Genomic DNA, 23,562 nt, shown 5'->3' on the forward strand with positions numbered 1-23,562 from the left:
ACAGACATACACACCCGCACGCAAAATGTTCATTGTGTTTCACTAGGTTTTAAGCTCCAAGAAACTCGCTGTTGCCTGTTAGCACAGGTGGTGTAGGATACAGGAGATACTTAGCCTCACTGTGATCCAAACTCTTTGATCCATGCTCCCACTCCACCCACCATTATCCAAAGTAGTCACCAGGTTATTTTATTTTATTTCTTATAATAAAATCGTTTTTAACTCGTCTCCTCCACTCCTCCTTCACTTCTATGCTCATCCATGCTTCTATGTTTCAGATTTGGGACAGTCTCTGTCTTATTTTTCATCCACCAAGCCATGAATTAGACTATCTTTCCTAAGTTCCATTTTCATCATCTTCCTTTATATTTTGAAAATGCAGAAAAAAATTACTTTATCTGACCTTTTAGGCCCTGCTTGGTATCTCTCTCTCTCTGTATTTATTTTATCAGTTTCACTCCAACTTCTGCATCTTTACACAGGAAACTTGTTCTGCCCAGGGGTCATCCCCTTTGTTCAGCAAGGCCCGTGCACCTTCTGGGTCCATGTGAAGTTCATGTCTGCCTTTTTTGATGCTTCTGCTCTTGATTTTTCCTCTCCTCTGACCTAAGTGCTACAAAACATGCACACATACATATATATGCTTGAAAAAATGATTCAAGTAGTCTTTGTATTTTATACAAAAATGTTTCCATTATTCTTATTTCCTTTGTGGGTCCTGAAGAAAAGAAATAGATGGAAAGTGCACTGTGGTCTGCTGGGATCCTCATATTCTCTTTCGTAGTGTTTCTCTGATTGTTGGACAATCATACTGAATCCTCCAGCATGAAATTTTGGTCTCCCCCTTCCTCTGGGGATAACATTGCAGACCTATGTGATGGTGCATTCTTAGCTTATGAAGGGATTGTGTTTTTGACAGTGATATATTTGCTCCAATATTTCTCTCATGCATTATCACCTTAATATATTTCTGTTCTTGTTCTATCTTTTTTTTTCTTAAAACATCTCAATTCTGCTCATATAATAACTGAATGATTTGTTTATAAGTGAAGATCTCTGTTAAAGTTGTCATAATAGGTTTAATTTTGAAATGAATTTAGGGGATTATTCATGCAGAGATGTTCTCCTTGTTTTTGAGCCTTTCGTGGAGGGGGTGTTGTAAGGGCTGGGGTTCAACAGGTTTATTCTAATTGCTTCCGAGCCACCAAGTGTGAAAGGCAATAGAATTGAGCTGACTTCTTGATCATGTGTGAGGGGGATGAGTGCTCTGAGGTGTGGACCACAGCTCTCCTGAAGCAGAGAGATACAACCTGCTGGATTCTGGAGCTGGTGAGGCGCTGGCTTCTCAGAGACAGTGAGTAAGATATAAGTACAACTCTACAGAGTACCAGGGGCCACTCCATGAAACGAGGACAGAGTGGGAAGGTGCTAAATCAGAAGTGAAAAATATGATAGATGCCAACATCTGAAATTAAAAAGACCAAAGCAAACCCAAGCTAAGAGGTTGTTGGACTGGAACCTCTAAAGCAAGATGGATTGGTGGATCAAGAGCTCTAAGTTGTTATGTGCTTCATAGATTTAAAATAACCTTGGAGATCTTTTCCTAAGGCAGGTCATAAAAAGAAATCCCAAGTCTTATTTACCTATATATGTGGCATATTTTCCTTATTTATTGACTTCATTTTTCTCTTTCTGTAAAATGCTGGACAGATCAATCAAAGTAAACCCTAACAGTGGATTCTTGTCAGTCTTCCTCTTTATGAAGATATGAGTCAACAGCAAATGGATGGAAATGATAAAGGAAAAAAAAAAAAGGTCCAAGGCCAGGACCTGAGACCCAAATGCCTGACACAAAGCGCTGATGTGTCTGTGGATGTTCAGTGAAAGGCAGTCTGCATGGAGGGACGAGAAGACGAAATTCCAACAACTGCTTCTATCTACTTTTGCTCTTGCAGAAGTGACAGAATTTATGTTAGAAACATGTGATTGCTGTTCCTTAAGTTGTGGTAAGAGTTTAAATAGATGATTCGTCTGCATAAAAATTGGGTTATAACTTGGGTGTTGTTGCTATCCCACTGAGGGCGTGCTGACCGCCACGTTCACCCGAATGTGGAGACTCAGAGTCACAAGAAGGTGAATTAGGAGTCTAGAGTCTGTTTATTAGGCTGACCCATGAGTATATTTAGGGTCTGACATGCCTTGTACATGCAGGAAAAACAGGAAGTGTACCTGACACGGGGGTGGGGTGCATGTTTGCACTGGGCTTCTTGCAGTTTCCGATCAAAACAAGGTAGTGGGCTGCAGCTGTTTGCAAGACAGAGAGCACTGTGCTCTGCTGGCTTGTTTGTTGGCCTTACTGGGGAGTGTGCTCACCCTGTGCTCACCCTTGCCCAACATCAGCCAGGATGGACAGGAACACTTGAGGTCCTGTCGAGTCAGCCACACTTGGGTATGGAATTGGAGGAACCTGGAGAAAGGGAGGCCACTGAGGGGAGTTTTGAGGGAATGAGGCTGGTAAGAGCACAGTGGAGCAGAGAAGCGTCACGGTAGTATCAGTCACTGAGAAATTCCTGGTGGAGGTTGTGACTGAGGTTCTAAAACAGAGACTTCTAGGTCCTCCCTAGTTGCACAAAGGGTTAAGAAGCAGCACTATGAAACTCTCTGCAGCCCCTGCAGAACTTCGTGCATGAGTTTGATCCCTGGCTAGGGAGTTGATCCACGTAGTGCAACAGACCTTTCCTGTCTCACCTGCTGCTTCCCCCCAGCAGTGTATTTCAATAGATGTGCCTGTTTTACTCCCTACTCTGTCTCTGGTGGGTCTTCTCACCCCCTAGACTTCTGGCCACACCCCAGCTCTTGCATGCATAAAAAATAAATCTTAAAACAAGCCCAGAAACTTCTAATGTTTAACTTGGGGTTGCTAGTTAGGGGTGTGGGTGCTACAGTGGAACTCCCCTTTCCTCATATCCTCAACCTGCAATAATTTGGATAGACTCTTCTCTTAAAGGTGATGATAGAAAAATCACTGGAAATATAGACAATAGTCTAGACCACAGTGGGAAAGGAGAGAACAGATTTAGGGAGGGGGATGGAGAAATTTCAGATCAACATGAGACAGAAAGTCAGAACAAGAATTGGGAATTGCCAGTATCTGGGGCAGGACATTAATTTTCCAGTCTTAAAACTGGAAAGACAATACTGTCTCACCTGAGCTAAGTTAAATCTAAAATCACCAAACTTAAGTGAAGGAAGGAGTTTAATTAATTTATTTATTTTAAAGATTTATTTATTTATGCATACAGAACTGGGGTACAGGCCAGAGGTATAGGGGTGGTGAGAGGATTCACCAGAGACAGAGTGGGGAGCAGAACAGGCCGACTGATGTACACTGCTGAGGGGAGCAGCGGGCAGGTCAGGAGAGGTCTGCCACACCATGTGGATCACCTCTGGGCAGGGATCAAACTCATGCTGAACTGGCTTTAGCTTCTTAGTGCTGTGTTTTAACCTGCTGGCCACCAGGTAGGGCCCTCAATTTATTTTTTTTTTTTTAACTAGGTCTCTTGGGAATTGTGAGGAATATGTTCCAGCAAGGAGTTTATTCACAGGTCTTTGTTCAATGGACATCTTTTCCTTCCTTTAGAACTCATTTTCTTTATGGACTTCTCTGAACTATTAATAAGCTACATATTTCTGCAAAAAATAGTGACCACAATGACTTAAAGTTCAGTTCATCTTTTCTTTCTTTAAAGATTTATTTATTTATTCATACAGAACTGGGGTACAGAACAGAAGTGCAGGGGCAGTGAGAGGATTCACCAGAGACAGAGTAGGGAGCAGAACAGGCAGATCGATGAAGTACACTGCTGAAGGGAGCAGTGGGCGGGACAGGAGAGGTCTGCTTTGCATGTGGGTCACCTCTTGGCTAGAGATCGAACTTGCACTGAGGTGGCTGCAGCCAGCTTGCAGTGCTGCGCCCTAACGCATTGTACCACCAGGGAGGCCCTCAGTTCCGCTTTTCTTTTCATCTTTCTAAGTCACCCTAAAGTGGATCAATTTAAATGACATCTTTGCCAGCCCTTCCTAATTGATAGAATATCTGGAATGTTTGTCTAAAAGAATGGCTTATTGCATAATTCTTTTCTCTTCATGCCTACACACTAATCACTGGTAGTTAGTTTATCACCTTCAGTGGAGCTGACTAAAGCTCTTTAACACTCTCATTTTATAGAAGTATTTACCAACAAGGTCTATCACCTTACATTTCAGGCTGACTCTGGAGCTGCATAGGGAGGGAAGTCTCCTCCAGAAGTCTATAGCCCAAGACAGATACCACTGATAGGTCTAATGAGGTCAGTAACAGCAACAAATAGACATGAAACTTCAATCATGTGCCAGACACTGCTCAGCACAGAAGTTTAAAGGAAACAAACAAGAATATGTTCTTTCACTTTTAAGAATTCAACCTTAGAGCAACAGAGCTCTTGACTTCGTGCAACATTAGCAGGTGGGTTAGCAGCTGTGTTTATGCAGTTTAATTCATCTTAATACCTCCTTTAAATGGAGTCAAAGACTGAGAGAGATTAAACTGGAAACTCTGTTGTGATTTTAACATGTCACTTAGGTAGGAGCTATAATAGCTAACTTGAAGTTTCAAGTAGCCTGGGCCATGGCAAGATTTTTTAGCTAATATAATCTGGGTGTGTCTTGCAAGGGTGCTTTAGATGGGGCTCATACTTGAGTCAATAGGTTGAGGAGATTAGATTGCTCTGATACAACCTATTAGAGGCCTGAATAGACAATAACAGCTCAGTAGAGGGAATTTGTTCTCTTTACCTATCTTTGAGCTGGGACATTGGTCTTCTCTTTCCTTGGACTTCGATGGAGACAGGTACTTATATCATTGATTTTCTTGTGTTTTAATGAGACCATGGAAATTTTTGGCTTCTGTAACAGTGTGAGTCAATTCCATATATTAAATCAATCTACCCCTTTGATCTCTCTGTCACCTCTATCTATCTATGTATCTGTTTATCTATCTATCTATCTATCTATCTATCTATCTATCTATCTATCTATCTATCTATCTATCATCTGTCATCTCTACCTATATTGATAGTTATCTCCTTTATATTCATAAGCTCTTATTAATTCTATCTCTCTGGAGAACCCAGGAGAATAAAGGACAAAATGAGGTCCAGTAGCAGGATAACTCTGCCGAATGTTTGCTCCTCAGCTTATAGAATATTGCAATTTATTAAGAGACCTGGTTACTATCTTACATGGAATGTCTAGCAATTGAAACATCTGTGATTTAGGATGGAGAACTGAAGAACATCTCTTTGGAGAGATCAGATGATCATTCTAATGAACAAAAAGAGAAATGCATTATTACTTACATGCACTAAAACCAAACCACATACAAACACAAAATTTCTACGTTAGTGATTTTGGTACTAATTTTGAAAAAGTTGGACACAGCTTAAGTGGCAGACAGAAGTTGGACGTCTGCTATAAAGTTTTGGCTCTCATTTTTATGATAATAGAATATTCTTAACAGATAACTTGCTCTGCAAGAAAGACTGGCTTCATATTAACTACCTGAAAAATATTAAGAATAGAAGCCTTGGAGTTGTACATGAGATACCAACCCATACTTTGCAAGCACTTTAACTCAATGGATTACCTACTAAATTAAACTGTTAACACTGAAAGATTCTATGAGTGCTTTACTGAGATTTTAATGACTTTGTGAGTATTTGGTGACAACACCTTTTAAAAATATTCAGGTTAAAATTATCTCAGTAATACTGTGGTGCACACTTTGGAGTCCCAGAATTGTCATTTTACATGTGATTGGGAGACACAGCCATTTTCTGAGGGAAGGAAGTGTTGGTCGTGTCTAGAATACTCTTTCCCTTATTCTCATGTATGAATGGAATATTTTTTTTTATCAAGCATCTTTCTAGATAGGATCTTCACTTTGTCATTAATCTCCATCATTTTGGTCCCCAGTTGGACTGATTATGAAAGCAGATGGGCCTGCCTTTACTTGGCAACATGGTATATTTGTACTCTAGGTTCATGCCAGCAATATAGTGCCTCTTGGTCGATACTTATCAAAAGCTCAGTTATAAGGTATAATTTTTATTTATGGAGCATTGATTGATAGTTATGTAGCATACTCATTTTTTCTAGATACTGTAAAATCAATCCTTAATTTAAGGCAAACTGTGAGAACCTAGTCTATCATAGAACTTAGGCTGTAAAGAATTCAGCGCTGGCATTCACTGTGCATCCCAAGTGAGGCTTTGAAGTAAACACCTGACACCAATTTCCCACAGTAGGGAGGTTGATGCAGAGAGGACACAGTTGGCCACAACTCAGGCCCTCCTCCTTATGAGGACCCATAGGAAGACTTTGTTCTCCTGAGCAATTACTATGCTGTAAGCACACAGACTTTAAATTACATGACTAATTGTGTTTTCCTCACTGCACAACCTGCTTAGATGCTCAGAGTCAAATTCATGAAACACTTAGTGCAAACTTAAAGAACTGTATGATATTGATTTTGTGTACAATTTTCTCTTTTGAGGCATTTGAATTTTGAAGGAGATTCAGGTGAAATGTAAAATCAATCATTTCAAAATGAGCAACACAATAGTCGGGAATACATTAATTCATGATATTATGTAACCACGATCCAATTCCACAACATTTCCATTACTCCAACTAATCACCTTACTTACCTTTGTTATATCTTTTCTTTCAATTCTCTGAAATCGTATTGTATTTCATGCTTGTCTGTAAAGCATCACAAATATTTTTTGGAATGAGGTAGGGTATTAATAAATAAATTGTAAGAAAGTCTAATCACAAGTCCTGGTTTTGGAGGTTGAGGAGGCCTAGGCAAAAGGGAGGCATTTTGTGGAAGTCAAATGATGGACTTTCAAGAAGAAAAACTAGTCAAAAGAGTCACATGTCAGGAATGTCCCATAAAATGATGTTGCTAAGTTGATTAATTAGATATCTTTTTAAAAAGATATTTATTTATGCATATAGAACTGGGGTGTAGGGCAGAGGTGCAGAGGGTGAGAGGATTCACAAGAGATAGAGTGGGGAGCAGAACAGGCAGACTGACTGAAATACACTGCTGAGGGGAGCAGCGGGTGAACTGGAGAGGTCTGCTGTGCCATGTGTGTTAGCTCCCTGCCTGGGGATTGAGCTCAGGCCCAGAGCAGTAATAGCATGATAGTACTGACACTCAAAACCTATGCCATCAGGGAGGGCCAGGATGTCATCCTTTTTTTATATGACAATCATGTCCTTGAATGTGTAGTTAAAGGTGAAACCTTGTTATGATAAAGAGGCAAGAGATTAAACTTGCAGAAGTCTAGACTATTAAAAGAAAAGTGGGCAGGAGTGAACTAGAGAAAGAAGCGCCTTGGTTAAAGGCAACACAAGCATGAGAGAGTTTTTTTTTTTGTTTGTGTTTGTAATGGTGAGGCTAATTAAATCAACTATAGTGTAATAGGCAGAGGAAATGAATGGGACTCCTGGTTCTGTAATTAGTTATGGTGTGACTTTGAGCAAGGCACTTTACATCTCCAGCCTTGATTTTCTTATCTTTGAAACACAATAGCTTAATCAGGTTATGTCTCAGATTCCTTCCAGTTTTATTTTTCTACGGTATATTGTAAGTGGAAGAAATGTATAAATAAGTACATTTGTAATGTATAAATTACTATAATGTAATAATAAGTACAACAAAATAATTTTTTAAATGTAGCAATACTTTCATTCTGTACATACCACCATTTGATTAATTTATATGAAATGCTGATGTTATGATGTTTTATGAGGACTTAATGTCATCACTTCACCAAATGTTTTGCTTTGTTTTATCCAACCGACTGAAATAATTTGAAGGTCAAAATAATGGTTAAGGATTGATTACAAATGGCTGTAACTTCTTGGTTACTTCTCCCATCATGATATAAGATCTGTGTTTTTTCCCCTTTAAATAAAGATGGAATCTGTGACTCTTTAGTCATGAGAATGCGAAGTGTTTCTGGGCTCTTAGGCAATTGACAGTTTCTATTTTTTGAGTCTGTAATATTGACTTCTTGAATTAATCAGCCATGCTTGGAAGAATCACCAGCAACCCCAAGAAGAGGCCTGCACAGAGGAGAATGAGGCCTCTAGCCACCACTGGTTGAGCTCTGACTCACCAGCCAGTGAAGGTACAGATCTTTAGGACCAGTTGAGATGCGTTAGCTGACAAAGTAAGAAGCAGAAAAGAGGTGTTCCCATTGATTTTCCCCCAATTTTCAGGTTTTATAGGTAAACTAAATGATTAACTTTTTTTTTTAAGTTTTATTTATTTGTGCATACAGAGCTGGGGTACAGGCCAGAGGCTCAGGGGCGGCAAGAGGCTTCACCAGAGACAGAGTGGGGAGCAGAACAGGCAGATCGACGAAGTACACTGCTGAGGGGAGCAGCGGGGCAGGTCAGAAGTCTGCTGCACGGTGTGGATCACCTCTGGGGTGGGGATCGAACTCATGCTGAAGTGGCTTTAGCTTCTCAGTGCTGCGCTTTAACCTGCTGCACCACCAAGGAGGGCCATAAATGATTAACTTTTTTAAGCCACAAACTGCAGGGGTTGTTTGTAATGTAGAAAGCAGAAAACTATCACGCAGTGAACATTTTTCACTGGTAATCATATAAGCCATATACAATTTATGTTAAGTGGTTCTGTTACAACTTAACATGATTATGTGAAAACTTGTATTTCATAAAATTGTATACAAATTGAGTACTGGGTTTAAAAAGGAAATAGGCTAAGGTGGGCCACTCATTACCTGCAGAATTTGAAAAAAAAAAAAAAATAGAGAGAGTAAGCAAGAGAGAGCCCTAGCAAAAGTAGTAAAAATTGCTTTAAAATACAAACCATATACTGGAACAAGAACAGACACACAGACCAGTGATTAGAATAGAAAACCCCGATATGGACCACAGGTTTATGGGCAGCTAATCTTTGACAAAGGAGCAAAGAAGATACAAGGGAACAAAAAGAAAGTTTGTTCAACAAATGGTGCTGGGAAAACTGGAAAGCTACAAGCAAAAAAATGAAACTAGATCACTACCTCACACCATACACAAAAATCAATTCGAAGTGGATTAAAGACCTAGACATTAGAACGGAAACCATAAAATATCTGGAAGCAAAGATGGGCCAAACACTACATATATACACATCAGTAAATCTTTGAAGATACAGCACCCAGTGCAACGATAGTGAAGGCAAGGGTAATTAGATGGGACTACATCAAGTAAAGAGCTTCTGAAGGGCAAAAGAGACATTACATAAAACAGACATTCTACTGGTTGGAAATTTTTTTTTTTCACACAAAACTAGCGATAAAGTATTGATCACAAAGATATACAAGGAAATGTTGAAACTCAACAAAACTAACCAACCCCATCAAAATGGGCAGAAGAGTTAAAAAGACACTTCTCCAAAGAGCAAATGCAGATGGCCAACAGGCATATGAAAAAGTGTTCAACATCACTTGTCATAAGGGAGATGCAAATTAAAACCACAATGAAATACCACCTCACCCAGTGAGCATGGAACATCTTAAAACAACCAGCAAAAACAAATGTTGGTGAGGATGTGGAGAAAAAGGAACTCTCCTGCACTGCTGGTGGGGATGCAAACTAGTAAAACCACTATGGAAAACTGTTTGGAGGTTTCTCAAACTGCTAAAAAAAATGGAGCTTCCATATGACCCAGAAATCCCACTCCTAGGTATCTACCCAAAAGACACAAAAACACTGATTCAAAAAGACACCTGCACCACTCCCCCCCCCCATTTATTGCTGCTTTATTTATAATTGGAAAGAAATGGAAGCAGCCCAAATGCCCAAAAGTGGATGACTGGATTAAAAAGATGTGGTACATATATACAATGGAATATTACTCAGCAACCAAAAAAAATAAACACATGCCTTTTGCAGCAACATGGATGGAGCTGGAAAGGATCAAACTTAGTGAAATAAGCCAGAAAGAAAAAGAAAAATACCGGATAGTTTCACTCATAGCAGGAATATAAAGAACCAGGGAAGAAAATAATAATAATAATGAACAACTAACTACCAGAGACATTTTATGGGGGTGAAGTGGGAAATGGGATCAAAAACAGTGGGGGGAGGGAAGTGCATTGGACTATGGTGATGGTACACCAGAGGTGTGGTGATGGGAAGCACCTGGGGAAAAAGGCACAAAATGATTAAAAATAAACTATTATATTATTAAAAAAAGAGTATATGAGAAATATAATAGAAAAAAAATACTAACTATAAAAAGCTCCACAGGCATTTTGCTTGTAGAATCACAGTGCATCCTTATCAGCCTTGTATACTGGAATTCATGTTTCCTCAAAGATATTTTTCCCTCATATTTTACCAGAGAGCTGTATAAATTTGAAAACATAGGGGTGCTTGAAGTCACAAATCATCTACTTCTTGCACTAAAAACATTTTTGCAGAATTTTTCCCCTGTGGGTCTTCATGTATTGCAAAAACAGTTTTAACTGTGAGAAAGTTTGATTAAAATTGCCTCAAAAAACTAACATTCCTGGAAATTAACAAGTGAACAAGAAAACTTCAGTGTTTACTGACATCCTTACTTAGAAATTATATTCGAGCTAATTGACCCTAAAAAAATTCACAGAGTGGAACAGATAGTGCCAGGGGTCAGCTTGTATGTTGTGTTCATGATCGCAGACACTGACTGGAAAGGTCAGTCCTCTCTTACTGTAGCCCTTTGCCATGAACTTGAAGGTAGGAAGGTAGGACTTAAGACCTATCTTTTCTTTTCTTTCTTTCTTCTTCTTCTTTTTTTTTTAAAGATTTATTTATTTAGGCATGCAGAACTGCATGTACCAGAGGTACAGGGGTGGGCAGAGAATCCACCAGCGACAGAGTGGGGGGCCCAACAGGTAGATGGACAAAGTACACTGCGGAGGGGAGCGGCGGGTGGGTCAGGAGAGGTCTGCCGCGCCATGTGGGTCACCTCCAGGGTGGGCAGGGATCACATGCATGCTGAGGTGGCTTTAGCTTCTTAGTGCTGTGCTGTACTTAAAGGGAGGGCCCGCTTTAAGTATTCTTTTAAATTCATGAACATGTGGTTGTCTAGCAAATCTGAGTATTTTTTGAAACAAAGATTAACTAGATTGAAGGGTATTTTGAAATTTAAGATATTTGAAAAACAAGTTGTGTTATAGTTTAACATAGATACAGGAAGTAAATAAACAAGTACTATCAATAAGAAACAGAGGAGAAGTATAATTTCCTTGCAAAGGGGTTTTTGCTCTGCTGTGTTCTTAAGCTGATTTTTTTTTTTTCTTAAGCTGATTTTTAATGGGAAATTTTGAGGCTTTCTTCCTAGTTGAGGAATAAAAGGACATCAAACTCAACTTTGTGATATCAACAACTGTAGGCAGTGGACCTAAATCTGGCAATGAAATAATTTCTGTGGATGAAAAATCACAAGGTTTCTTTTGTGGTTAGACCAGTACAATAGGATTGTTGAAGTGGCAATAATCAATTCTTAAGGAGTGATAAAACAAATCATTAGGAAAAGAACATTCCATAAATTAACTGTCATCAATCTAAATGATATATTGAAGAGTGGATGAAAGTGTGCATTTTGTATGTTTATGTTCCACTCTGTGAATTTTTTTAGGGTCAATTAGCTCAAACATAATTTCTAAGTAAGGATGTCAGTAAACACTGAAGTTTTCTTTTTCACTTGTTACTTTAATTTCAAGAATGTTAGTTTTTTGAGGCAATTTTAAGTTAACCTTTCTCACAGTTAAAACTGTTTTTGCAATACATGAAGACCTGAAGGGGGAAAATGCTGAAAATTCTGCAAAAATGTTTTTAATGCAAGAAGATATTTTTTTAGGGTGTTTATTGTGACTGCACAGATTTGAACCCAGTAGGCAGGTTGATAAGTTAGGCCAGTGGATACAGAAGTATAACTAAACTGACCAAAAAGAAAACTAGATTAAGTACTATAGCCAAGACCCATGTATGGAATTCTATTGCCACCCTAAAGGCTGATTTTCAGAACATCCCAGAAGTTTAACAAAGAGACAAAACCAGAGGACCAGTTAATTTCTGAGCTGAATCTGAAACTCACCTTTTCTTGATATGGGGATTCCACTGCCCTGCATCTTATCTCAAGGGACCTTTAGTATTTGACCATCTAAACTAGAAAACAGAACTGGCAGAAGATACCAGCTCATGCTATGTTATAGTAAATGGCATCTTGGTCTAATGTGCCAGAAGAACTGGTGCTCCTGAGCTGTCCAGGTTCCTGGATCGAGCATATTCTGACGATCCTTGTGCTTAATTACCTTGTTGACTCATTTAGACCCACTTTCCACTTCTCTTCCTTATGTGGTTTGCCTTATATGGGTCCATAGCCCTGGTTCCTTGCCTGTCTTTACTACGGCTCAGATTGTAAAGCAGTCCTTTATGCCTGGCTATGGGTCCCTGATGCTTCTAGTGCCTTAAAATTGTTCTAATTCTTAGGGAATTTTGAAATCTTTATTAACAGTAGCTTCTTAAAACATCTCCTTAAAACATCCTAATTTGAATATTCCATCTGTTTCCTTGTGGGACCTGACCATCTTACTAGACTAGGGAATCTGTTTGGGACTTCTCTAGGGAAGACAAACTGCCCTGACCTCCACTGGATGGCCCTCGTTGGGCTGAACTGGACTAAAAATCTGGACTTCTCTCAGAGTTATTCTTGATGTGAAATAGTAACCAAAGATTTACCATATTTACTCACTCTGTAAGAATAAGGATAAAAACAGAACTATGAAATCATCAACTGACTATCAGTGAATTGAACTGTCCCTACATCCCTGCTTCCTCTAGTGCTCTGGGAACAAATGTTTGAAGTCTAGAACTGTGAGAGGGAGAGAGAGAGAGAGAGTTCTGATTGCGTGTCTTTGTCTATTAGTCCATGAATGACTCCTTCACTTTTAATTTTGTTGGAATCAAAAGACAGGAGGTCACATGTAGGGATTTTTGTTCCTGCCTTGTCTTCCTTAAAGATGGCTGTAAGGCACATCTCTCTTGAACTTCAACTGAAGACAGCAGGGGAAACAACCCATCAAAGCCATGGTTTCATGCCTTAAAGGGAGTCAATGTGTTGAACAAAATTTTAGGACAGTTAGTTTCTATCTCTTCCCTGATGGGCTTTTAAAGAATATCCCACTTCAAAATTAATTTCAATGCTTGCTTGAAATTTGAAACAAGAAGTGAAGAATGTTTAAGTTCTAAAATGTAAATACCAGTTAGGGGCTACCCAATTTGAAGAGTAGCTAATTTTTTTTTTATTTTAGGTCCTTATAAAAAGGTGTTGTCAAGAGTTGCTTGTATTTTCAACATTTTGGGCTGTCTTATAAGGAAAGTCATGTAGTGTTCATCAGCAAGAAGGATGAATTATCTTTTCTTCCACAAATAGCCTCCTTTTAGAAAGATCAGAGAATGGCAAAGTAGGATATAGCAGTGGGAAATAGCACACACATGTTGTAACGAAGTCAAAGTTTTAGCCCTTAAGATTATTTTCTTCTACTGTTTATCAAGAAGCATTTTTATTTTATTTTAAAAAAGGTTTATTTATTTGTGAATATAGGGACTTGAGTACAGTCTAGGGGAATAGGGGAGGGGAGATGAGAAGATTCACCAGAGACAAAGTGGGGAGCAGAACAGGTGGATTGATCGAAATACACTGCTGAGGGGAGCAGCAGTGCATGAGGCAGGAGAGGTCTGCTGTTCCATGTGGGTCAACTCCCTGACTGGGTATTGAACTCATGCTGCAGTGACTGTGGAGTACTTCATAGTCCTTAACCCTTTGTGCCACCAGGAGCACCCCCTCAAGAAGTATTTTTAAATTAAAGGTCAAAACTAAATTAAATGTAATCTTTCCTCTCAAGCTGCATTTTAAATATATTTTAGAAGGAAGGTGTGAGAAAAGAGGAATGAGTAGTACATGATTAACTGTGTTTATTATCATATTTATTGATTTAATGCCTTTTCACATGTAAAAGTGTAATAGGATTCTCCATAGCTCTGACTGCTGTGGATAAGGTTTCATCTTTGAGTTCATGCCATAAATTTACACTCAGGGATGTAAAAGTGCTGTAAAGGCCAGAGGAATTGATAATGTATATTTTTGGCATTTGTTTGGACCACGCAGTCAGTAAGAGGCTATAGTTCATAATTTCACTTGTCAATTATAAGAGACTAAGCTGGATTCAAACTACTGAGCTCTCCAAGGTATATTGGCCTTTTCCCAATCCAAATTGACCTTGAAATCAAGGAGTGAGTTTGTTTCTCTGCTTTATTTCAGATTTAGATTGGTTCCAAAAAAGACAGCCTCCCAACACAAATGACATTTAAGTAATTGTTAAAATATGCCTGTGTCATAATTTTTTTAAAAAAATATTTATTTATTTATACTTAAAGAACTGGAGGACAGGCCAGAGGTGCAGCGGTGGTGAGAGGATTCACCAAAGACAGAGTTGGGAGCAGAACAGGCTGACGAAGTACACTGGTGGGGGGAGCAGTGGATGAGTCAGGAGAGGTCTGCCGCACCATGTGGTCACCTCCAGGGCAGTGATCAAACTCATGCTGACGTGGCTTTAGCTTCTAGTGCTGTGCTTTAATACGCTGCGCCCCAGGGAGGGCCTGCCTGTGTCATAATTTTATGAAATACACTTGTGCTGATCGTCATTGTTTACCTATTTATCTCACGTAGTGTTTTTCACTCAAAAGTTTTTTTTCCATTACCGAGTAATTGATCAATTACACTCATTTAAACAGGGCCCCATTAAAATGCCATTGGTTTAGCCCAGACTTTACATCTAAAAATTGTTTATAAAAAATAAATACATAAAATTCTTGGGGAAAATATACTGTATTTCAAAAGATAAAGTTAATTACCCATCTCTTTCTTTCTTTAGCCTTCATTGCATCATACACAATGGGAACATGCAGGGAAGAAAGAATTTTTATATTACTGAGACAATATGTCATTTCATATTCCCCCCCAAAAAGTTTCCCTTTCCTTGTTTGCCATGTTTGCCCAGAGTTTTGAAAAAAAAAAAAAAAAAAAACACATTTTGAATGGAAAATCTGAGAAGCATATGAATCTTAGGAAGCAAACATCATTATATATGGCTTTGATTAGGATCTGAAGCTCGGCTCAAAGATTATATATACTTTTGTTTTCTCTAAACTCTTTGATTTACTTATATTTCTTGTAATAAGACTGCAGATATATCCTATACATGCTACATTTTGGATGGTTTTGATATCAGGACATTTAAAAAAGAAACTATTTTGTAAGTGAATTTATCAACTCCTGAACAGCATTATATAATTAGCTTATCCCTGAACAAAGTTTTTCTGAGATGACTCCTGCAACTGGTGCTTTGCTGATTGTTTTTTGAATTGCTTAATCATTAAGCCTTGAGGGAATGGTACAATTCATATGGAACAGGTTACAAGAAAGACAAACGCTTGTTTACTGAGTGGATGGCTACCCTGGGCAGTTTACATGCATTACTATTTATTCTCCACAACATAATCCCCGATTACAGATAAGGGAGCATACAGAGAAAGGAAAAGTTTTCAGCAAGGGATACTGTTTTCTGTACTGATCTGCTTTCTGTCAATATAGATTGCTTGCATTTTCTGCAGTTAAATATAAATGGAATGGAATGATAATGTACTGCCTTTTGTCTGGCTGTTTCATTGAACATAAACATTCTGAGATAAATCAAGTGTGTATTCCAATAGCCCATTCCTTCCCTGAGTAGTAGTCTGTGGAAAGAATATGCCACATTCGGGCCCTCCCCCATGGCACAATTGGTTGAAGCACAGCACAATGAAGCTATTGCAGCCACTGCAGCATGAGTTAGATCCTCAGTCAGGGAGCTGACCCACATGGTATGGCAGACCTCTCCTGGCCCACCCTCTGCTCCCCTCGGCAGTGTACTTTGTCTATCTGCCTGTTCTGCTCCCCACTCTGTCTCTGGTGAAGCCTCTCACCACCCCTGCATGTCTGGCCTGTACCCCAGTTCTGTATTCACAAATAAATAAATCTTAAAAAAAAGAGAGAGAGAATATTCCACACTTTATTTATCTACTGCTCTGTGGATAGATATGTGAGCTGTTTTCAGTTCTTGATTATTACAAATGAAGATGCTATGGACATTTGAGTACAAATCTTTGAAAGAATACATTCTCCAACTAGACTGAACGACTTGCAGTAGTTTCCCATACTTGCTTTTAGAGATCAAGCATATTTAAAGTGAATCTTCTGCTGTTCATCTTTATAATGTGTGAATAAAGATGTCTAATTACTTCTGTAGTCATTGTGCTGAGAGAATTGAATGAGGTCACTATATAAAAGCACTTGTTAAATTGTAGGTCAGGCTGAAGACAAGAGAAATGAATGAAAGACAGTACTACAAGACTCATTCAATTTAGGTTTTCTGTTGGTACCTGCCACCATAAGAAAAGACTTTCCTTCATAACAAGTTTACTTTACAACATTCTGAGTATTGATCCCTATTTTGATCCTCGTCTTCCCATTCCCTCACAGAATGTCGCTGACGTATGGTTGCCTGCTAATTTTAAAAATATTTATTAATATATATTTTTTCCTGATTCTTTATTTGGTTCCCCTATATTGCTCCTATACATGACATCATCGATATTTTTGTTTCTTCCTGGCTTATATCACTGAGCATAACCCCTTAGCTCTTTCCATGAGTATATCAGAATGAAAGAGCAGAGTGCAAGGGACTATGGTGATGGTTCACGGGTGAACTGGTGGTAGGAATTTAATGGGAACTACACCTAAAAGGAGAAAGCATACAAGCATGCATTGTACAAAAATGAAAAATTATGTAAAATATATAGAGAGATAAATAAAAATAAAAATAAACAACAAAAAAGACCAATATTCCGAGCACTGTTATTAGGGATTGAAAATTTGTCACACCCACCAGCAACTTGTTTTTGTTTTAGGGTCAAAATGTTTTTCTGGGAGACTAATATGTAATGGAAATCACTATGGGAACATGATCAGTTTTACTTTAGAAGCATCTTTGGCAGAAAAAGATTATATTTAAAAAAAATAAATACATGAGTCTTTAAAATGTTGCAAACTTCCATCACCTAACATTTTGGTTTTCTCCTGAAATAGATTTTTATTATTTATTAGTTTTTCAATTATTTGAAGGGAAGGGATAGTAAGCATTTGGACATTCATCAAAAAAACTGTTCCTACCATTTCTTTCAGATTTAAATTAAAAATTTGTTCTTTAACTGCAGTGGTTTGTCCAAGATGCTTGACATCTATGCAGAACATTCTCCTGTCAACTTAAACTTCTCCCTAGTCCATCTGAATTCACTTGGAATACTGTGGAGAAGCATCTTAAAATTAAGAAAAACAACTTTGCTTTGGTAAACAAAGGTTTTCATCTTTTATTACTTTTACTTTTTAATATCTACTTTCTCTAGAGTCATGCAAATCAGACTTCTGAAAGTCTGAAAAATTTAACTGTGGCATTTCCCCAGAAATTATTCTTCAGGACACTGTGAAAACAGTATGAATAAGGGGCCGGGGGTGGGGGATGGGGTGAAGCCTACTTTCCCACTTTACAAGTTCTCCTTGAGGACCTGGTGTCTTGACAGGTATTTATCCTCTGATACACTTCAAAAAATACCAATTATGACCCTAACTGTAGATATATTTTGAGTATGACAGCTAAGAAGAAAAAAAAGTGACAATTCTTGCCACAAATCACAAACCACATTACTGAGAAGCTAGTAAGGCATGCTTGTGGGGAAGCTGTGGGAACACGATTGAACCCAGGTTTAATGTGGCACTATTATATTATTTTATTTAAAATTTTGATTGAATAATTTTGTTGGTAATACACTACTGTGGTTCAGACATCAAAGTGATACATAATGTTATTTCGGGGGGTCTTCTGCTCCTGTTCCTGTCCATGCTATTCCCCAATAGCTCCACAAGGCTCACAGTGGCTTCACCTGTGTTCCTAGAGTCACCTTGATTTGTTTAAATGATGATGATGATGATGCCATTTAACTTTCAGTAGGAAATCAGGTTATCATGAATCAAAGTGACTAATTGCCACTTTTTTGATCCCTCTTTGCTGATGTATTTCCCTAAGAGGTGCATTAATGGCATGGCCAAGGACAGCAGATGTGCTCTCAAGAGATTGTTTCTGACTCTGAAGGGAGAAAAAATTAGCTCTTGTGTAACGCCTTAAGAAATCATCCAGTGTCATGTTCCAACTGGAAATTCCTTTGTGTGAAATGTTTTCAGGATTTGGCAGAGCTAAACAACTGGAGAGGGCGCAGGGGTGGGGATGGGGGAAGGGACCTTATCATCCTAATGATGTGTCTTTCCAAAGAGGGTAGGGAGAAAGTAATTTAAGACTTGAGGAGAGTCTGACTCTCTTGCTTACCTAAATCCTAACACATGGATTTCTTTGAATCCTAGAAATTTCTTAAATACATTTTACAGAGAGAAAGACATTTATGAAATTCTCTTTGGTTCTACTGCATTATATCTTTCCTAATGGAAATAACCTAAACATTTTTGATGAATTAGGGGGAAAAAATGAAGATGGAAGCAGAGATTGAGGCTAAGCTCTTTTTTCTTGCTTATTTCTGAAACCCAAGTGTTTTGCTATTTATTTAAAATTTGAATGGTTCTGACCTATTGTCATGATTACATTACATTAATGTGAAGTAACTTTAAGGTGGTACTTGGAAAAATTTTTTTTGGCTACAGTATTTTTATTTATACAGATGGAGTAACTATAATATTTTCTGAACTAAATTATATGTTTTGTAAAATACTAGTTAAAGGAAGTATTAAAGTAAATGTAGCTACTATAGCTAAATAAAATGGTAGTAGACTCTAGCAGATAAGATTTGTTTCTAGATTTATATGCATTCAAATAAATTTCATAATCAATCCAACCATGCCAATAAAATGTAATTATCAGAATATTTTATAATTGCTAACCTCAAGTACTTCCCATTTTAGTACAGTCTGAATTTTGGCCTTGGAATTACCCATGAGGGCTTTCTTTAGACCACGGTCTCTGCTCTCTCCAAATAAGCAGCATTTTCCATCCCTCTGACATGGTGTCCCTCCTTTTCCCTTTTCTTTGTCTACTTCTCTGACTCTTTTCTCTGTCTTACCCTATTTGTGTATTTCTTCTTTAAATAGAATGGTTCTGAACACTTGCATTATCCACCTTATCATCTCACTCATTCTCCCACTTACCACTAAGTTCATTGTGGATTCAGTGCTACTGTCTGTTCATTGATTGCTTTTCCCTCCCCCCACGCCCCCAAACTTTCAAATCCAGTTTAAGCATCTTCTCTAGAAGCCCAAAGTCAGGCTCCAAAATTTCTTAATTTTTACTGTATGTCTCATAATAAGCTCTCTGTGAGAGGTATGTTCTGTCTCTCACTGAGATTATATCCGTTGGGATCAGGAACTGTATTTATTTATTCATCTTAATCTTCCTACCATCCAATACTAGCAGATTATCATTCACATGGTAGGGACTCTGCAAATTCTAATTGAGTTGAGTTCATCACTTCATTCTAAACTCATCAAATGCCACTGCTTTGTCTCTATGTCTAAAATTACTGCTGCTGATTCTACCATATCTCTGTCAAGGACTAGAACAGTGATGCATAGATAACCCCCCCAACTCACACTGGGCTGTGGAATACATCATGGATTTTGGCCTCTAGCAGAATGATTGCTTAAAGTAAATTATATTTTCTTGTGAGAATATTAAAAGTAATTTTCATTCCCTGATGGCATAGTAACTGCAATGATACAGTTTGCTCAGTTTTGGGATATAAAGAGATAACTGTGTAGGACTGAGTTAAAATATCAATTCTCCTATGTTCTATCTGCAAGACCCTGAGTTTCTTTTTTTAAATTTAATTATACATATGTTACATCATTCTTCATTTTGTGCATTTTTTTCATCTCATTGTAATCCCTGTGGACTTCCCACCACCAATTCATCCGTGTGCCATCACCATATCCCTTGATTTCTTCCCACCCTATTTTTGATCCTGTTCCCCTCTCCATGCCTGTAGAATGTCTGGTTTAATAGTTGTTTGTTGCTTTTCATTTTTACTTTATTAGAATTGCTTTCCCCCCCCCCAATCCCTTACACTCCTGCTATGAGTGTAACCATCTGGTATTTTTCTTAGGATTACTTCTTCATCTCTCTGAATCTCAGGCTCCTCTCCCAAACAATACAACAATACCTGTATCAGAAGTTAGTTGTAAGGGATAACCAGTAGGTACCTGACATGCAGAATACTGGGGTAATCTATGTGCTAATTCTTTAGCTCTCCTACTGGATTATTGCCTCCATCATCACCCTCAATGGCCACACAGCTTGGAGACTGGCAAGGGCAGAACAAGAGTGGAGTCAGTTGTTTGGTAAAAGACTCCGGGGCAGGGTGGTGATGAGGCTAGGGCAAGGGTCCTTTTAGAAATCAGGTCAGAGGTTCTGGATAGAAAGTGGTGTGCTTTTATGCCCATCTGTTCATGGGCTTAGTGGAGAGATAAGAGGTTAGGTTTTGCAGGACTACTCTTTATTATGGGGCAGGCAGGAAATGACTGTGCACATACTTCAGGTTAGATCTGGCGTCCAGGTGACAGATAGGTGGTGGGGGGGGCACAGGACATTTGTTCTGCCATTCCATTAACAGTACTGGGGACTGAATGTTTAAGTGTTAGCGCTAGTTTCTGAAACAAAAGATTCAGACCTTGATTCATCCCTCTATCTTGTTGAGGAAACCAGAGAAGCTGTTATACATATGAAAATAATCAATCAAACACACGCCTGCAGCTTAGCTTGGGCAGCAGGGAGCATCATTGGGGGAGCTCTGTCCTCCCCTCTAGGAGTGCTCCACAGTACTGGCTCCAGTGGAGGGGATTTATTGTTTATGTGCATGCCCTTTTTGTGAACCTGTCTACAATTGATTAAAAATCATCTTTGCATAGGAGGGTGCAAAAGGCGTGTAGGGAGGAGACGACAAAGACCTTCAGTTAATTCTGCTAAATAATCTTCTGGGGACTTTCCAATCATGGAGCACTAGACACTAAATTGCTAATTAACTACCCAGTTAACCTTATTAATAATAGTAAATGCACAGGGGTCTCCCTGATTCTGCTGGAATGTATGTTAGCAGGGCTATAAAAAGGCAGTTGTGTTGAATTCTCAAGAATGTTTGCACAGAAGAAAGCATCCAGCAAACAGCTAAGCATTCTTTTTGACATTTGTATTAAATTGGTCATTAGGTTTATTGCGGAAATTAAATTACTGCAAAGCACTGCCCATTAATTCCTGATTAGGCTCGAATGACTGTGATAATGCAACTGTTAGGCTGTGATGGGGATGTTTGGTTTTCTGATGGCAGGTTGCAAGGTGGTCCGGGGTGCTCAGGAAGCTAGACGGGGAACAGATACTGAGCAGATGGCTCCATTTTAGAGAAGCCAAATGGAACCATCAGGGTTAATATGATGGCTCTCTGGAATAATACTGGGCAAGTTGTACTCTTCTTTGGTTAGTAAGATTTTTAGAGGCTAGAAGGAACATGTACATTTCATGATGATGTAAAATTGTTTCCCCATAAATTTCATAAGTTTTTAAAATTTGAGTTCAAACTTGGGGGGAAATAGGAAGGCATCACACTATGTTTAGGAGCAGGGGTTCTGGTGCCAGGCTACAGGGTTTGAACCTTTGCTCTGCCAGTTAATAAGTGTGACTTTGTTGGGCATCTTAATTAGTTCCCTGGGTCTCAATATCCTCACTTGTGAAAATGGGAAATAATATAGCTTGTAGGACGGTGTGAAACTTAAACAAGTTAGCACATATGAAGCACTAAGAACAGTGTTAGGTATTATAGTGGTAGGTATTATTTCATACAGTGTTTCTAGTAATTTCTAAAAGAGATTTATTTTCATTTATTTATGCATATAGGAACTGGGGTTTAGGCTAACGGTGCAGGGGATGGATGGGAGATTCATCAGAGACAGAGTGGGGAGCAGAACAGGCAGATCGACTGAAATATACTGCTGAGGGGAGCAGCCAGGTGAGACAGAAGAGGTCTGCTGTACCATGTGGGTCAGCTTTCTGTCCGGGGATTGAATTTATGCTGCAGTGACTAGAGATAGCTTCATAGCACAGAGACTGTGACCCCTGTGCCACCAAGGAGGCCCCCATATACAGAGCTTTAGACTTTGGATAGGCACATAACTAATTCTTGGCAGAAACAAAGTTTGAACTCAGATTTTAAAAACTTATCATCAGGGCCCTCCCTGGTGGTGCAGCGGGTTAAAGCACTGCATTAAGAAGCTGAAACCACTTCCGCATGAGTTCGATTCCCGCCTGCCCCGGAGGTGACCACATGGCATGGCAGACCTCTCCTGACCCGCCCGCTGCTCCCCTCAGCAGTGCACTTCGTCGATCTGCCTGTTCTGCTCCCCACTCTGTCTCTGGTGAAGCCTCTCGCCGCCCCTGAGCCTCTGGCCTGTACCCCAGTTCTGTATGCACAAATAAATAAATCTTTAAAAAAAAACTTATCAACTATTTATATTTATACTTGGTTGCTGTAAGGACTTAGAAAATTAACAGTGGAAATGGAATATAGCCAATTATCCAATTTTGAAGCTACTCTGACTATACTAAGCAGTTGCTGAAAGTGTTTCAGAGAACAATTAAAAGTGCAAACTATTCTTTAATTCATTGTATTGAATGATCCATGTCTAAGCACTTCTCTGCAAACATCCCATGCTGATACTTGCTCTTTGAAGTTTATAGAAATGATTCTTTATATTTTATTGACTGCATGCTGATGCAGGGTGAGGTGGGGCTTTAAGAATGCTTTATTTATCTAGCTGATCTCCAGTGGAGAGTAGCAAAGCACTGAATTCTACAATGTGACAGGAGGGAGCAGCTCATTTGCTCCCTGGCCTGTTGTGGAAGGTGCCCGGGCTGGTCCAGGCTGTCCACACACGCAGCTCAGTGTTATGTGTCTCATAAATGCTCTGTTTTCAGTTACATGTCTATGGAGTTAGCATTTCTAGCTAACTACACCCCAATTTATGTATTAGGTGGCAAAGCTGCAGACATAAAAGAAACAGTTCTGTCCACAAACAGAAACTCCTAGTCTGGTGGTGGTGAGTGTGATGGTGACAACAAAGCCAGAGACGTGTATAACAAGCAATCTCAGACAGTGATAGTGTTGTGGGAGGCGAGAGGAAAGATACTGAGCCCCAAGGAACTTTCCATAATGGCATGTGATACTTGGGAAGGGTCTTCAAGTCAGTGGAGGTAGCACATAAAAAGGCTAAAGGTCTCTCTCTCTCTCTCTCTCTCTCTCTCTCTCTCT

General features: G+C 39.0%; 1 protein-coding gene across 1 annotated transcript in view; it reads right to left on the minus strand.

Annotated features, from left to right (window-relative positions):
- The window catches only part of IMPG1 (interphotoreceptor matrix proteoglycan 1), a 67,505-nt gene that overhangs the window by 26,312 nt on the left and 17,631 nt on the right, over positions 1 to 23,562 (minus strand). The window contains 1 exon segment of the mRNA XM_004695962.1: positions 12,984 to 13,157. Within this exon segment, the coding sequence (XP_004696019.1) occupies positions 12,984 to 13,157 (174 nt within the window).

This window comes from Condylura cristata, unplaced genomic scaffold (genome assembly GCF_000260355.1).
Source record: "Condylura cristata isolate star-nosed mole 26May11 unplaced genomic scaffold, ConCri1.0 scaffold00001, whole genome shotgun sequence".
Lineage (NCBI taxonomy): Eukaryota > Metazoa > Chordata > Mammalia > Eulipotyphla > Talpidae > Condylura > Condylura cristata.